Source organism: Schistocerca gregaria, chromosome 9 (assembly GCF_023897955.1).
Source record: "Schistocerca gregaria isolate iqSchGreg1 chromosome 9, iqSchGreg1.2, whole genome shotgun sequence".
NCBI lineage: Eukaryota > Metazoa > Arthropoda > Insecta > Orthoptera > Acrididae > Schistocerca > Schistocerca gregaria.
This window is the reverse complement of record NC_064928.1, coordinates 194,197,061-194,215,384: the sequence shown is the minus strand read 5'-3', so window position 1 is coordinate 194,215,384 and position 18,324 is coordinate 194,197,061. Positions and strand designations below refer to the sequence as shown.

Here is an 18,324-nt window from a genome sequence, read left to right as displayed (position 1 = left end):
AAAGACTGAATGCTAGTCAGCAATGTCAAAAGCTTTCCCTAACTCTCCAAATGTTATAAACACAGGTCCTATGGTCAGTATTGCCTCATGCATTCCTACATTTCTCTAGAACCCAAATTGATCTTCCCCAATATCAACTTCTACTAGTTTTTCCTTTCTTCTGTAAATAATTTGAGTCAGTGTCTTGCAAAAATGACTTATTAATCCAATAGTTTGGTAATGCTCTCACTTGTCAGCACCTGCCATGGCTGGAATTACAATTATGTTGTTTTGTGTCTCTCAACCACACCAGATGGAATAGTTTTGTCATGCCTGGCTCTGCCAAGAATCTCAATAATTCAGAGAGAATGCCATTTAATCCAAGGGTCTTGATCCAGTTTTGGTTTTTCAATGCTCTGCCAAATTCTTCTGGCAGTACTGTCCTCATCTTCACCTACTTGCTCTTTTTTCTACAATTGTGTCCTCAAGCTCGTTTCCCTTTTACATCACTTCAATACGTACATTCTATCTATCAACTTTCTCCTTTCGTTTACACTTTTTCATTGCTATAGACGTGCTCCCTGCATTCTGCGCTGAGGGAGGCTTTTGTTACGGCCGTATTGCTCATCAAATACTGGTTACTGAGCAGAGAGAGAGAGCATTCTGGCTAATACGAAATATTTATTAACTGATTTTTGAAAACTATTAAGTGAAAAAACTTTAGTTTTGCACATCTTACACTTAGTTGATTTTAGTTCATACATTGCAGTAAATGAAATGTAGATAATAAATCAAATTTTATTTAAAATTGAGAACAGGACGAAATCTCATTTCGTTCTCGAGTTATTGGGTTTTGTATATGACACACAGTCACGTGCGACGTGCCCATTCATGTCATTAAACATCATGGATTATGTGGTCATAACAACCCTCATATCTCATAAATGATTACAGCTACCGAAATGAGGCCTGCCTCCCCCCAAACTAGAGCACACAGTGAGGCACATCTGTTCTATATTAAATGACAAACTTTTTTATTCACCGAGATATGAAAGTAACTTGTCCACAGAATGAGAGGTCGGCAACTCGGGATGCATGCAGACATCTCATAGCACTGCACGAAAACCTAAGCGGCACACATATACACATCCACAGCAGTGAAAGATTTAACATAGGCTTGGAATATCACCTCTTTTTTCCATCTCTAATTTTGCTATAAGTGACACCTGTCTTTTCCTTGGCCATGCATTCTTCTACAGCCTTGCATTTGTCCTCTAGCACATTTTGCACAATGTGTAAGTCTCATTTTTTAGCCACCAGTTTGCTCTTTTACCTGCTGCAATTCTATATTTTCTCCTTACATCAGTTAAGTTCTATATCCTGCATCTTGTCCAAGGATTCCTAATAGGCCTTGCCTGTTTATATACTTGATCCTACATTGCCTTCTCAGTAACATCTCTCACGGCTACAAATTTGTCTTCTGTTGTAGTCCTTTCCCCCATTTCAAACAGTCTTTGCCTAAAGCTCCCTGAGTAACTCTCAACAATGTCTGAGATTCTTTTAATTTAATCAAGTACTGTGTCCTTAACTCGTTTCAATAAGCAGAACCACCAATAAGTTACAGTCATAGTCCACTTACGACCCTAGAAATGTTTTGCAGTTTTAAAATTTAGTTCAGAGTTTTGGTTTTCAAATCTCTGTCTTAGCGTTATACAATCTGTCTGAAACCCTTCTTTCTCTCTAGTTCTCTCTCGTGTATACAACCTCCTTTCACGATTCTTAAACAAATGTTGGCAATATTACCATAACGAAACTGTTCTATGTACAAATAATACAACCAAATAGTGGCCATTAGGTGTGTCCATTGCTAACACAATGTGGTGATAAATTACACAACTTAATTTGGTAAACTAACTATCAATCCTAGACAAAAACATTATTGCACTTCTTTGTTCCTCTTGGTGAACACTGCCAACACAAACGTGTGTCTACGGCAAATTTTAAACGTAAACCATTAAATATGTTTTGTAAACACACCATTATACTTTTGCCAGTCGTAGTCAACTACATGTGGTTTTCTTGCACACTTTGATACATGAGGTCCAATTTACAGACTTGCCTTGTTAGTCTTTCACATATTTAAATCACTGAAGAGAGAAGGGAGCACAACTGAGACAGATGTGCTTTTAAGTTTAATTAAGGCATGCGCTAATAAGTTGATTGAGAAAACAGAAAGTGGAATGTGCTTATAGGCACAGTGTTAATAGAGAAATAGACTGAATAGGAAACATAAGGGACTACACAAGCTATTTTAAATGCACTATCTGTTAAAATTTTGAAGCAGCCACCAGTTACAGTGGAAAATAGAAAGCCAAATATCAGAAACATCCTGCAGTTAGAATAGAGTTCTGATGAACAAAGACTCTGAGGTACAGATTTTCAGATTCACCCACAGTCCGCAGCCAGCGTCAGACAAGAAGAGCGACAAGAGAGTTATACACACATGCTGTTACACAATCTCTATTCTATCACTGACAATTACCTGAAAGTATAAACACACTTTTTTTTTTACTGCGGGGACACAGGTGACATGGTGACATCTAAGTTACGGCTCAGCACGATGCCAGTGGGTGTCACTATGGTGCTTGGTTTTGGACCAGGGACAGAACCTTTTGGCAAAGAGGTGCTTGTTGTACCACTCTTGGGCACAACTGTCACCGATAGCCTGTGGGCAAAGTCACTACAGTACAATCTAATGCTCACATTCTGGAACACTGACAACCACAACCCAAAATTACACAAAATTTTAATCTCCAAGTTCATATTACTGTAATAAGTATCTGGCTGAACAACTTTTACACCCTGCACAACTTGTGAAAAAGGGTGCCCCCCCAATAAGAATGCAAAATTTAATTTTTGAATGAAGCACATTAGCTACTTGGAATGTTTTTATTTTACATTCATTGGTGTATAAGGCACTTACATGTGGAAAATGACATCACACAAACGTCTGCAGAAACTTTGTTCAAAAATTCTCAAGTATTCTCGTTATCATAAATGTGACACTTCACTTCAGTGATGTAGCTGTCCAGTTGGAAATGTGCGAAACTGTTCACGCCGACATTCCTCACAAACATGACTTCACATAAAACCACGCAACGCGTTGCAAGCTATTGGTGGACAATTTCGGTCTCTGTTGGGTGAGTTAACACAAAAAATTTCTCTTGCAACAATGTGCACAATTCACATGCAGTGTAACAGGTGATGCCATCTTGGTGGAGCCACGAGTTTTTGCGGACTGCTCCCGTCCCCCTAAACTGGGGGCAAAGAAACTCATGTTGTGCCAAAATACACCATCACAGCATCACCTGCAGCATTTCATTTGCTCAAAATCAGCACCAGACAGTGGATCATTGCGCATATACCAGTTGTCGAAGTGTTAGTCTAGGATTATTGTCATCTCAAATGTGATATTTATGCCTGTTGGTGAAGCTGTCCAGTTGGGAATGTGCCATTATGATGACATTCCTTCCCAAATTGTGATCCACATTTTGGTTTTCCAGCACCCAATTGGAAAATTCACTCTGATGCAAATGGTCAGCTGGCAGTAGTAAGTGCATCAGTTGACCCTTGTAGCTGTGCAGATGAATAAAATTACTTAGAATTCACTGCACAAGTCTCCTTGAAATGTTCAGTTCTTGTGATCAATTGAAAATTGTGGTTTGATGACTGAGTTACACTCTGATTTGCTGAAGTAACTTTTTCAGAATATTTGTTACTTCGTCATTTTTGTAGCTTATCATCAGGAACTAAACAATTTCTTTAAACTTTTCAATTACTAGTCAACTTGTCAAGAAACTGAAAATGCAATTTGCAGTGAGTCACAGAAGAACTTTCCCCATGTTTATAATACATTTTGACAGTGACAGTGTGTCGTTTGAGAGCAATTCAATTCATTTTCATCATCTGCAATGTTTCTAGCTGACAAGTGAGCAATATCAAGCATTTCCAATTGATCAGAAAAAAATGGTTTGTAATTTAAATTGTGCATTCTTATTGGGCCACATTACCATATTTATTTTCTCATGGGGTTTCACTGCCTCTTATGACAATCTCATAAGACGTGGTACCCTAGTTTAACTGAATACAGATGGATTAAAGGAATCTTGCAGTAGGAACTATTCCAGTATCAGTCTGAAGGATAACGACCAACACACTGTAAGGTGACTACAAATTACTGGACAAAGAGAAAACTGTATATTTTCACTAAGACTGAACATAATACATGATCTTACCACCAGCTTAAAGACAGAACTTTTAATTTCTCACACTGATGTGAGCCTTTTGCATAAAATGTCAAGACATTCCAAAGGAAATGCCATTTTCACAGAACTGTATCACATAGGTTTAGTGGTTTTTTTTTTCCCTCAGAGGCTTCAGTAATATCACAAAAATTGCCACTGCAACCACTGCATCATCCAGATACACATCAGGATCTATAAACTGCCTGCAGGATTCTCAATAGGTTGCAGTCTTAAGTTACATAAATGTACGTTGCCTCACCATGTTTTATGCATGTTGCCTCCCCAGGTTTGCTGATGTCACCCACTCATCTACCATTAAGGTCACCTGTTTTGTCCAATCTTATCTCTTGGAATCTGAAAAGAAATTCACTGATCCAACCTCTATCCACAGTCGAAAGCACATATTCCACTCTATTTTGTTTCCCTATCTTTCAGAGTAATTCCCAACATGCATTACACCATTACCCATCGAACAACCATCTTCTTTGTATGCTTTCGGGAACTGAAAGGTCATGTCTCACAGCTATAATTAATGACTGGTAGTGCACACTGATTGAAATCTTTCCATTCCAGATAAATATGAAGCTCAATTTAAGAAACACATTCATACATTTACAACGTCCACCGTGTGTGTGTGTGTGTGTGTGTGTGTGTGTGTGTGTTTTTCTATATCTCTGAAGAAAGACTCTGTCCACTCCACTTACCGCGTACACGTTTGTCATCACCATTGCGCCTGTGTGATGAGTAGCAACCCATCCTATTTCAGAGTCAACAGGAGAGCAGAAATGGCCTGGAGTGTTTTCAATTGACCAAGAACACTACTCCAGGTCATTTCTGCTCTCCTCTTCTGTTGATTCTGAAATAGGATGGGTTGCTACTCATCACACAGGCGCCATGGTGATGACAAACATGTACACTGTAAGTGGAGTGTACAGAGTCTTTCTTCAGAGATATAGAAGACACACACACACACACACACACACACACACACACACACTGCAGAAGTTGTGCATGTATGAATGTGTCGACCTCTGAAGAATGTGCAGTAGTTTATAATATCTAATTGTCCACTTTCAATGTGCCCTTCTGCCGCCTCAATATGGTGAGTAGCAATCTACTTGGATTTTTCACTGTTTGTTTCTCTATTTTTCTGCATATCTCGTCACTCTCTTTAATTGTCCTAAATACAAACACCCATCAAGTGGTTTTAACACTTTTCCAGTAATTAGTACTTCTTTCTTTTCAATGTATAATGGCATATAGTTCTTCCTTCACAAAAGCCAATCAAAAAATTGGTTACATCCAGTAAGTGGGATAGTCTTCGGCAGAAGTAGTTCGTTCAACTGGGAGATGTTAATGTAAGTACTTCTGGATTTGCACTTTGGCCTTAATTTGTGTAATGTTCGTCATTTGCCCCCATACCACCACAAGGATGTGTTCTGTGATACTTCTTTTGGGGGAAAGGCTTAACACATTTACTTTTGTACTGTCAGGTTCAATTTCAATCGTATTGTGCTGCTTCCCAAATAACTGTATCTGGGCACTGTAGCTGTCAAATTTTCTACTTAAGTGCACTGTATTTTTTCACTTATATCCAGTAGTGTCCAAAAAATTTCTCAGAAACCTCCTCATTAGGATACACTTTATGTTTCAATTGCAATCTGAATGTGATTTACTAGAATCACTCCTTCAGACCTTCCTTACTTTTCCTTGATGACATGTGCATCCTCTTTTGCAAAATCTAAAGTGTCTTCAAAACACCTGTAAAACTGCATAACTGTCTATTTGTATGTATACACCACCTACAATCAGTCAATAATATTTCCATTTAGTTTTTCAACAACAACAACATGAGCCACTTTTTCCAATAGATGGTAAATGCAATCCAAAAGTGACATATGCACCTCAGACTTCTCTCTTTGATATGGTTATAGATGAATGAATGGATGCAACACCAAGGAAACTAGGACTTTGAGGAAATGTTGGATGATTCTTAATCACTCGGCAGATTTTACTTGTTCAGTTGCATACCATAGAGAAGAAAAGCACAGGGATAAACATGTTTTATCCACAGAACATACGATATACACATGAAAATAAACTGGAGCTGTTTCCAAAGGCCACAGAAAATACATTTGTTGATGAAGTGATACATCAAACATGGGATATGGAGCACACTGCCATTCTGATGGAAGTTTTCAGGAAAACTTGCTAAAACTGGAAAAATCTGTAAGACAATGTCAAGTTCATTCTACTGATTTACACTCTGCAATGAACTTGGCTGAGATTCTCGGATGAGTCATGTGGAAGGAATATTACCTTAATAGGACCAAAGTTGATTGTAACAACTCTTTCACTAATGTGGCAAAGAACAAGAGTAAGAGAAATCGTGCACATCACCAACACAAAAAATCTGACAATTCTTGGGTGAAGATTACTGCCACATACACATCAGTGACATCTGCTTGTAGTTTTCTAAAAAGGTGATGACTGCAGGCTGTAGGACTGGATTAAAGCTGGATAGAGAAAGCATTCTTAGAATGGAGAGCGAGCTACTCTGCATCTGGCTTCTTTGTTCATTTACAACAACTTCATGTATGCTGTGTTAACAAGATCTACAGCAGCCAGTAAAGCATCAATTATCCAAATACTGACCACAAGTAACATCAGTTAACCGAAAGTGTTCCAGATGGCAAAATGAAATTTGCAAGTTGTGCTGTTGGCCAGTTCCGTGATACCCCTGCCCTGCCAACTGTCATTGTTTCTGTTCTATTTTAACCTCTGAATCCTTGCTTGTGACAGATCATCCTGTTGTCATGCTGTTCACAATGCCAACAAAACATGAATGTGTTATTATTTGAGATTCTGATAAAGCAACAGACCAGTTGAAGAAAGATGTTTGTGGATGAAGCTCAGCTCGAGAATATGGAGTTGGAAAAGAAGCAACCACATGCATTACAAAGAACACTGATAACATTGTAAAATTTGTGATTGTAGTTGACAATAAGATGGAAATTTGCAGAGAAAACTAAAAAAAAAAAGCAGGAAAATGGGATTTAAGCACTGTATATATCTTCTAATACTTTCCTTACTTTAGACTGGTCTATTTTTGCACCTGAAGAACTATAAATGAATCAATTTTTATTTGAACTGACCAGTATGATTCTAAAATGTTGAGGATTTGAAGACTGTGAATGGGAAAATATTTGAGACTGGGTGGAATGTGGCGATGACAATAATTATCAATACCTGACAAATGACAAAACAGATTCCATTGTCAATGACGACCTAAACCCTCAAATCAAATAGGAATAGCCTGGCAACAATGACAATACTGAAAAGGATGAGCCAGTGAGGAAGCCTTTCACTACCTAGAGATGACAATGAAGTGCTTGCAACAACAAGAAAAAAAACAAATCTCAGCTCTCAATCAAAAAGAAATTTTGGTCTACTTTTCCTAAAGTGTTGGCCTACTTTAATGGCCATTTTGAACTCTTCAAACAAGGATATGTGGTCACTTTTGTTCTTTATAAGAAATGTGATACAAAACACGAACCTACAGTTTGCTGTTTAGTGTAGTGTTTATTTGTGTCATATTCTTATGAACAGTTGAGAGGGAAGACATACATTCTTGAGATTTGCTGATGGCATAGTTACTCTCTGTGAGACAGCAAAGGATTTGGATTGGTTGGGAGGAGGTGACCAAACTGTGAGGTCATCAGTCCCTTCGGATTGCGGAAGGATGAGAAAGGAAGTCTGCCAGGCCCTTTCAAAGGAACCATCCTAGCATTTGCCTGAAGCGTTTTAGGGAAATCATGGAAAACCTGTAACTGGGCAGCTGGATGTGGGTTTCAACAGTCGTCCTCCCAAACACAAGTCCAGTGTGCTAACCACCACTGTGCCACCTCACTCTGTAATGGCTTTGGAAGAACAGTTGAATGAATTGGATAATGTCTTGAAAAGCTGTTATGAAAGGAACATCAACAAAAGTAAACCAAGGGTAAGGAAATGAGTTTAATTAAATTAGGTGATGCAGACAGAATTAGACTATAGAAAAGGACACTTAAGCTAGTAGGTGTATTCTGCAATTCGGGCAGAAGAATAAGTGATGACTGCCTAACTAGACAGAAAATAAAATGCAGGCTGGCAATGCAAGAAAAGCATTTCTGAAAAACATAAATGAAAATTTAAATGTCAGGAAGAATTTTCTGAAGGTATTTCTATGGAGTGAAGTCCTACACACAACTGAAACACCAACAATAAATAACACAGAATAGAAGAATTTTAAATGTGGTGCTCCAGAAGAACAGTGAAGATTGGATGGGTGCAATGAATAACTAATGATGAGGTGCTGGATTGAATTGTGAAAAAAGAAATTTATGGCACAGCTTGAGTAAAACACTGGATCAGTTGATATGAAACATCCTGCTGCTTCAATGAACAGTCAGTTTGGTTTAGGGTAACATCTGTAGAGACTGACCAAAGCTTTAGTACTGTAAGCAGATTCAACTTGATTAGGTTGCACTAGTTATGCGGTGATGAAGGGGCTAACAATCAGAAGACTAACATGCACCAAATCATTCTTTGGAATGAAGACCACCACAACAACAAACAACAACAGCAACGGCAACAATATTCCTAGGACCACTGGTACAGTTATCTGAAAAACCATTTACCTGAATGAGCAGCCCCACTGCAGTTGTTTAGGATAGCTGATGCTCTACTGTAACATTACTTTTGCTTCTTCAGTATGTGATTAATAGAAAAATGTCAAGGACCAACAGTTTTCTTTTGATGGGTCACATTCGAATGCTACCATTCAAACAAGACAAGTTTCATGCAATGAAACCTACCAAAGTTCTCCAATTATACAACATTATATTTGTGCACTTAAATTAACTACATAACAGCAAAAAAATCTATTGTGTGAAATATGAAAAGAAGCTTGTCTACATTTACACGTAAAACAATATTCATGAGTGCTAAGAAGCAGATACAAAAAGAAACCAAGATGACTCACAGAGACATTTTGGTACAGTGGACAGAATTACCTGGGCTGCGAAGACTTTGTCGTTACAGTCGTCGTGGCACTGCTGTTGCTACTGCTTGAACCAGCTGCCCTGTCCCAGGCCCGCGGAGCTAGTGACCGCACACTGCTTATACGCGGGACAATTGGACTGCTGGCAGGGACGCTTGGAGATGTAACTAGCCGACCAGTAGAAGCTGCTGTCGCTGGAGCGGAGGCAGTGACTGCTACCCGCCGCGTGTTGCTCACAGACGGGGGGGTGTACAAGTATGTCCTCCCACCCACTTGCATGACACTAGTCGGTACAAGCACGCCACCGCGGCCCATTGACAGCATGTAACCACCTGTGGGACTCGTAACCTTACCATCCAAGATAACCTGGAAAGAGTTAGGACAGCAACCTTAATTACTTGTACTCTACTTAGAAACTACACAGGCTCTGTGTGTGTGTGTGTGTGTGTGTGTGTGTGTGTGTGTGTGTGCTTTTCAAGTTGACATAAATACAAACACACAAACATGTTTTCTGGGAGTAGGTGTTGCACACCTACATTTCACAGTTTTTCTTTTTTGGTTTTAGAGGTGTTTAATGGTTCCTGCCCATTATAAAATGCATGTTGTACATGCAAACTACACAACTACCTCATCAGTATTTTTCATACAAGTAAAATTTGAAAGTCAGTGGCCAGCCACACAGAGGGAGGGGGCAGGTTCAAAAAACCAGTTTTTAAAAATATGATTTTTTATCTACACACTTTAATTGAAGTTGTATGTGGATTTTATTGTGATAGCAGCTTTAGAAATGCCTTGAAATTGTTAAACTTATTAACTCTTCACTGGCGGCCACTCCCTCCTTTTCCGACATTTGGGAAATTTCCTCGGAGATATCTTTGGCCGACGTCTATATCTTTGCCTGAAAATTTTCTTGCAGTGGTTAATTTACGTTTCAACAATACTGATACATATTAGTAGGTTGAAGGTTGAATTTGCAAACCTTTACGTGGAAGTCAAGATTTATGCATAATGGGTGGTGAAAAAACAGTGTTTAGGAAACAGGGTTTCGTGAAAATCAGTTTGCCAACAAAAAGGAGGAAGTAGCTTGAAATGAAGAACATAAGCACTGAAACTTGGGACAGGAGAATTGTGCAGGTGCTTGAATGCTGTTGATATAGATACCACTGAATTCAGACGTATTGATTTAGAGCTTCTCTGCCAGGCTGTTAAGTTTTCATGTTCACCTGTTGTAAAAATACGGAATGCGTGATTGTTGTTGAAGAAAGAAGAGTGGGAACAGCTTGAGATCTTAAATTAATTTGTAATTTGTGCGGCTATGAATTTTCATTTTCCTCCTAAAAAAAACTGACTATGGTAGCCTATGAAAGCAATTTTGGGTTAACATATGTTCTGAGATGCCTTGCATAGGGCAGGGAAGGAGGTAATGTATTGTGTGGTTTCCTGAACATGCCTCCACCTCGTACAAGGTTTGAAAAAATAAATAAAGAAATGTCTGATGCTGTACGCGATACTGCTGAAGTTTCTATGAACAAAGCAGTGGAGGAACTGGTTGAAACAAACCAAAAAGAAATAGATCCTGGGGTAGATATTCATGACAGTGAATCTCCTACAAATGTTACGGATGTGTGTGTGTGTGTGTGTGTGTGACCTGAATGAAAAGGGGTCATATATCTATGTATGGGGTTGCATCTGTTATTGGTGTTGACTCAGGTAAAGTTATAGATATAGAAATTATGTCTAAATACTGCCACCAGTGTGCAACAAGGAAAATCTCCAACAATGAAGACAGTGAGAAACTGTGGCAAGAAAAGCATGCCTTAGCATGCTCTAAAAATTATAGTGGCTCAAGTGGAGGCATGGAGGATGTTGCAGTTGTGAGGATGTTCTCCAGATCCAAGGACCAGTATGGTGTTAGATATGCTAAGTACGTTGGTGATGGGGACTCCTCTTTGTTCAAAGCTGTAACAGATAAAAATCTGTACAATACAACAATAGAAAAGCTGGAATGTGTTGGCTACATCCAAAAGAGGCTTGGTGGTAGGCTTTATCGATTGCTGAAGGAGAAGAAAGATGAAGTACTTGAGGATGGAAGACCACTAGGACAAAAAGGCAGGCTTACTCTGAAAGAAACTGATTCTCTTCAGTTATTCTATGGGAGAGCTATTAGGAAAAACACAGACAATTTAGAGGCAGTGAGGCATGCTGTTTTTCCATGAACTATCCAATGACCAAACACCAATGCACAATCTGTGGCCGAAAAGATGGTTGGTGTACGTTCAACAACGAAAATGAGACGTTCACATAAACACTCATTACCAGAAACTGTTATGAATGCGATTAAAACACAAAGTGCAAATGAAAGCCTCATAATTTAATTTGGATTAGATGTTCAAAAAGGACATTCTGTGGACTTGAAGTACTCAAAATAGGTGTCTATGATGCAGTTTTATGTTACAATAACAGAAATAATGGCAGAATTGAAGTGCTGAAGAGAGTTGATATAGATCCTGGTTTGTGAACAACAAAAGCATTTTACACCATCAACAAGAGCAGGGTCAAGAAAGCTAACAGATCAATGTCTTACCTGCAAACACAGGCCAGGCAGATTTGAAGAGGAGAGAAGAGAAACCTGGAGGATGATGAGTATCAGTGTGGAGGAGTTTAAAATTGAGGTAAGCTTAGTACATGTAGGACTGTCCTAAATTTTTTATGTTATTAGTAGCCTTTTCTCATGAATTATATGCACTAATGCTATGAAATTTTCATGAACTGTTCACAGAGTGTTGCTATCTTCCAAGAACTAAAAAATATGAGATTCTGCACTTACATTCTGATTTTTAGATGCTTGATTGTAGGAAAAAAAGTTAATTCTGGATGTGCAAAGTTAAAAATTCTGTTAGTGATACAATTCATACCATAAATTAATAACTGCAGTTCAGTGGTCTTATAATCTTCTCAGGACACTACAATAACATTTTCAGATTAACTGCATTTATTAGAATTCGAGTTATTGCTTTTTATGAAAAAGACAATTTAAAAAAAATTCAAATTTATGGAAAAAATATTAATCCTGCATATTTTATTATATTTTTCTGTTAAAGCACAGCTCTTTTGCTTTACACATGTAAAATTTTAGATTTGTACATTAATAAATATGGCTGTAATGATTCTTTAAATAAATGTTTATATTTTCCTTTACATCCCCCCTTAAGCACAAAACATTGCTCTCATTTTACGAGATTCATTGAGACCTGAGCACATTGCATGTAAGTCTTATAAATACAAGTTTCCTGGTTCGGTTCTTGGTACACTTCTTTATTTTTATTAAAATTCTACATTTTGTATCAGAAGGAAATTTCAATTAACAAATACTGAATAATAATTTTATAACAAAAATATTTTTATTTTTAATTATTAATCATATGAAAACAAAATTTCTGCTACTGCTTTTTTTTTTTCAATATGATGATTCAATATCTGTAACTAACATTTCTATTTGACAACAGAAATAGAATCTATATAAAGTATAAAAATTGCCCTAGCTAGATTCGAACCAGGGACCTCGCGGTTACATGACTTATGCAGTATGCACTTGTCTGCCATTAACTTTGGTGCAGTAGTCTAAATGTTGATGTTGTACTCAACAGCTCCTGGATCATATATGAAGGCGATTTTTTGGGTATTTTTCTGAGAACTAAACTGTACTGCTTTAGAAACGTGATATCTGGACACGGACCTCCACACCCTAGAAGTATGGAGAAAACTGAGGAGTGCCTATCCATAAAGTCCTGCTGTAAGTATGGCCAGTGCCACTACCAGCTTGTCTAATTGCAAGAATGAGAGGTTAAGGAATGGGACTGTGCCCCCGGAACTAGTCACAAAGACATATATACTTTATCAAAGCATTGTTCACAGTGTGCAGAAATGAACATGTGCACAGTGTGTTGTGTGCGTGTGGTATGAAGCTTGGCCTGTCCTGGTACTACTCAGTACATCTCAGCTTTGTTCAGGACTTGATAAGAGTTTCCACCTCCCCATAATGAGGTTGAAAATGTGATACCTTATTTCCATCCACATGTTTGTGTGGAAGGTTATTTTTCTTATGAAATTAAATAAGTCATGACTACCTGAGTAATGAAAATGTGCAAAACGGTCTGTACCTGTCCATATGGTGACAGATAAAAAGTCTATTGTATCTCCAGTACACTACAACTAATTAAATAATACAGAAAATTTATTTTCTTTATAATTTTGTGGTGTTGAGCATTGAAATGTGAAACCAAGCCACTGCAATCCATTCACAGTTGCACCACTCCCCATCAGACAGCATGGTGTGATAGTGGGAGAAGTGTGCACAGGTGTGCAGAATACTTGGCCATCCCTCCATTATCACTTAATGACCCACAAACTAAATTCTCTTTCTAAAATATGCAGAACATTCTCTGAAGTACTTAGTTCAGCATGACATTTCATTTAGCAGAATACAACACACATAAAAAAAAGTTTTGCATCATCCCAGTTCCCAGAACTCCTGAAGATAGACGTGGATATTGTATCACAGACACGGATCCTTTGAGAAATGCACACAAATAGGCAATTTTCCACAGGTTGTATAGTTCTGAATGGCGGTCAGCCATCTTCCACAAATTCATGGAATGCTAATCAAGGACAAAAAAGCAATAATGTTTGGATTCTGCTGGACAAGATTCCTAGAAATCATTACATGCAAAAGGGACTACCATCCTTTCCTCCTCAAGATTTAATCTTAATTTTAAAAAAATCAACAGAATGCTTATCAAGATGAAACCTGAGAAATTTGAAATTGTATTCCAGATTTCACAGGGAATATTCCACGCAAGAACATTCTTTGAGGGCCTTAGAGAAAAATAATTCAGGGGAAATATTTACAACCACCACTAAAACGCAAAGTCAAAATTATTACTTCTTTTTGTGCTTGTACATGACAATTGTACCATCTCATCATCTACGTATTTGACAGCAACGAACTTGAACATTCCCCTTTCCATTTGTCACCGTAGGTGTAACTTCACCATACTGAGTAACTACTTCCGTTCCATTTGCCATTTGCCTTTTGTCATGAATTTGCTAAATGCTACAATAAAAAAAGTCACTACTTAAGTGAGAAGAAATTAGTGTTGTTTGTAGTGAGAAACTTATGTTTCTGGTTCTCTCAGCGTCGCCAGCTCTCCATGTAAAAAGCACAGGTTGTTCCTTCCGAATTTTGGCTCAACTGAATTCTTCAACCCCACTGTTTAGAATTTTCAATGCAAATGATTGGTCTGCCATGAAGATGTTGCTGCAACTGCTGTTCAGTGCTAACCTTTCACAACCAACTCTAACACATGATTAATGCCGATCCAAACAATTATAGTTTGTTTTCCATACAGACTGATGAGCTGTAATAAATTATCTATACAACAGCAGTTTGTTGAGTTTAACATGAAGTTTAGAGAAAAGAGGAGGCAGCATCCTGACTGAGATAATTTTACCTAGTATAGGCCTAAACATCCGAAAAGTCATTTTTAAGATAAAGCTGCCATCAACCCAAACACTTATTTACCACATAGTGCTTTACTAGACAACGTCCTTTTGTAGCTGATATGCCCTTTCCGTTATCTGACCTTTGCACTGACTTACCAAACTAGTTAAAGGGGACTGCAGTAAATGAGAACTCTGAAGCAAAGAGCAACTTGACATATTTAACACTGATAAACACTGCCAGAGATAAAGGAAGGGCTAAGTGACAAACAAAAAACACTAGTCTTGACTGTGAATCGAAGCTGAGACTTTTGGGTTGTAGTCTGGACTTGAGTTCAGAATCTTCTATTTTGTTCTTGTCTGAATTGCTTATCATCCACATTAAACTTCCACATGAGGCGTCACTCCAAACAAATTTTGCAGAATAAACTTCCTATCACAAATTCAAATTGATATGAGTAAGTGTGTTTTTTTTTCAGAAATTCTTTTTGCTACTGATAGTCTGTATTTTATATACGCTTCACTTTTTTTACCAGTCAGTTTACTGCCCAAATAGCAAAACTCGTGTACCGCATCTCGTTTCTAGAGTACATTCCATTACCCCAATTTTACATTTTTTTCCCACTGTATTATCTCTTTCCAAGACCCTACTCATTGATATCATATGCTGTTCCAAATCCTTCGCATTCTCTGACAGAATTACAGTGCTAATAGAAAACCTCAAAATTTTATTTCTTCTCCCTAAGCTTTAACTGCCTTCCCAAATTGCTTCCTAGCACCCTTTGTTGCTAGCTCAATGTACAGACTAAGGTCTATAACTACTGTACAACAAAACCATCTCGCAATATGATCAAAGAAGCAGCAATTACCTTGCGCATACCGCCGTTGGTGCCAGGGGATCGACTGACTATGTGCTGTCCCTGGACAGCTAATGGACTGGCCGTGGCAGGTGGTGAACGGAGTGGTAACTCTAAGACGTGGGGCTCTGGTTCACCGGACACTCCCACTGGTATAACCGAGACCGAGTTGGTTTCCGTTACCATCCCTCTGCGAGCCGCATCGGAAGCACTAGGCGACGATGTCAAGGGCTTTTGCTGGGGACGACTGTTATTCTGAAGAGGATTGTAGTCGAAGGCACGGAGACGATGTTGGACGCTTGACACATAGGTAGCTGCTCTATGAGAAGCGCGCGGCGACAGGACCAGATCACCTGCAAAAAACAACATTGTGATCAGCAAGATATTGCACAGGTGTGTATGAATATAGTGTATTTGTCAGAGAATAAGATGACCCTGAAAATAAGACAACCACATTTTTCAAGACACTCCCACAAAAAAATTATTTTTTTATTATATTCTTTCTAATCAAAATTATAAACTTTTATTGATGTAAGAGAAATGCCTAAAAATTTAAAATTTCACCTATTCTAAACTTATGGCATTTATTGGCTGTCTACCATTCTGATAATACATGGAAAAATAAAATAAACAAAAATAATTGTTAACATTAATTTTTTTATCTTCATTGTCTTTGTTTGTTTACTTATCCTGCCGTCTGTGGTATCACTTGCTTATTCGAGACATGCTGCCATGGGATGGTAGGGCCACAACTGAGGAAACTGGATAATTTTTTAATTTCGTCCCTCTCAATTGCACTGATTCAGCTGTAGTGGTTAGCAGTTTCACCACGCACCTTGCTATTAACCACAATTATTCATACAAGTTGATGTCAAAAGGTACAGCAAACTGTATAGTGGACAATAAGTATCCTCAATGATCTTAGTCTGTGTGTATGTTGGTGGCGTCACTATTTGTAATTATCATCACCATCACCACCCTCAGAAGGCAGCTGCGAAACTTACCTTGTGTTGTCAGAAATATTTGTCTGGTTAGAGTTGGAACCAAGAACACAACTAGTTTAACACAGGGGATATTGCTTCTGCACTGATGTGACAATGTTACAATATCTCTTACTTCCAAACACATTGTCTGCTCTCTACTTTCTCATGGGCTGTGTAGAATCAGCAGCTAACACCCCTCCTGTTGTTCCTATAATACCTAATGGCAAGTGTTGACAAAAGAGCTGAACGAAACATGTAAGTATGCCACAGGCCCCAATCTAGATTTCTAGCATCTCCTGCAGAAATTTATGCTATTGTTGATATTTGTCTCCTACGATGCACGTCATATACAGGGTGTATCAAAAAGAATCATCCAATTTGGAATGTCTATATATCTGAAACTAATAAGCATATACAATGAACTTTGCTTTTTGATGAATGGGAAACTCAAACAGTTATTTTTTTTGCTCCATACCTTTTCATTGGTGCCCAATATGCCCACCTTGAGATGCATGGGATATGTCAATGTGGTATTCAAATTGTTCCCACACTGCAGAGAGCGTGCCTCAGTTCATTCATTGCTTGTAACGGCAGCACATAAACAGAGTCTTTTATAAATCCCCATAAGAAATAATCACATACAGTTAGGTCCGGTGACCTTGGAGGACAGTAATGTAAGATGGAATCATTTGGTCCAGTGCGACCAATCCATCTTTCAGTAATCCTTTGAATAAAAAATTCCTGCACTTCTACATGCCAGTGTGGTAGTGCACCACCCTTTTGGTAAACGAAGTCGTTCCAGTCAGTCTTCAACTGGGGGAAAAGAAAGTTCTCAAAGATATTGACATATGTGCTTCCTTAACAGTGTTCTCGGCAAAGAAAAATGGACCATACACCTTTTCCTGTAAAATTGCATGAAACACATTAAATTTTGGAGAGACCCTCTCATTTTGTACAACTTCATGTGGTTGTTCTGTACCCCACATTCTCACATCATAACAGTTCACCTTTCTATTTAAATGGAATATTGCCTTGTCGCTAAACACTAAATGCAGCAGAAGACTGTAATCTTTCATCTTGCCAAGAACTAAATTACAGAACTACACATTGTTTTTTGTCATCTTCACAAAGAGCTTTCAGTAGCTGAATTTTGGATGGTTTCATGTGTAAACATCGACGCAATACATGCCAGACGAACATCTGGGGCATGTTGAGCTGCATGGTGAATAGATTTCTGCAGACTCCTTGTGAAACTATGGCGGATGCATTAGACTTCTGTGTCAGACACTTGAGGATAGCCCAGAGTTTTGCCTTTACACAAACAATCTGTTTCTCAGAATTGTTCATGCCATCACCTAATGTTCTGTGCTGTAGGAGGATCCATGCCATGCCTAGTATGAAAGTGATGCTAAACACTTATTACTGACCTGCACTGTGCAAAACATAGAACACAAAACACTTTCTGTTTTCCCAAAACCATTTTTACTAGAACTGAAATGGGTACGCACTGCTGGAAATAAAAACCTTGTAAGGGAGGGGGGGGGAGGGCCATAGGGGTAAGGTCTGGAAAGTACGGAGGATGAGGCAGCACAGTGATTTTGTTTTTTGTTCAATAGTCACACACTAACAGGGATGAATATGCAGGTGCGTAATTGTGATGCAAG

General features: G+C 38.4%; 1 protein-coding gene across 5 annotated transcripts in view; it reads right to left on the bottom strand.

The window, feature by feature from the left end:
- LOC126291547 (uncharacterized) overlaps positions 1-18,324 on the bottom strand; it is a 115,126-nt gene that overhangs the window by 19,939 nt on the left and 76,863 nt on the right. For 4 of the 5 annotated variants that reach the window (XM_049985047.1, XM_049985049.1, XM_049985048.1 and 1 more), the window contains exons 11-13: positions 15,690-16,030; positions 9,335-9,687; positions 2,522-2,704 (exon numbers count right to left, since the gene is read on the bottom strand). In XM_049985047.1, the coding sequence (XP_049841004.1) occupies positions 2,548-2,704; positions 9,335-9,687; positions 15,690-16,030 (851 nt within the window). In that variant the 3' untranslated portion in view covers positions 2,522-2,547. The remainder of the gene's footprint in view (positions 1-2,521; positions 2,705-9,334; positions 9,688-15,689; positions 16,031-18,324) is intronic. The other variant, XM_049985051.1, reaches the window with a different exon arrangement.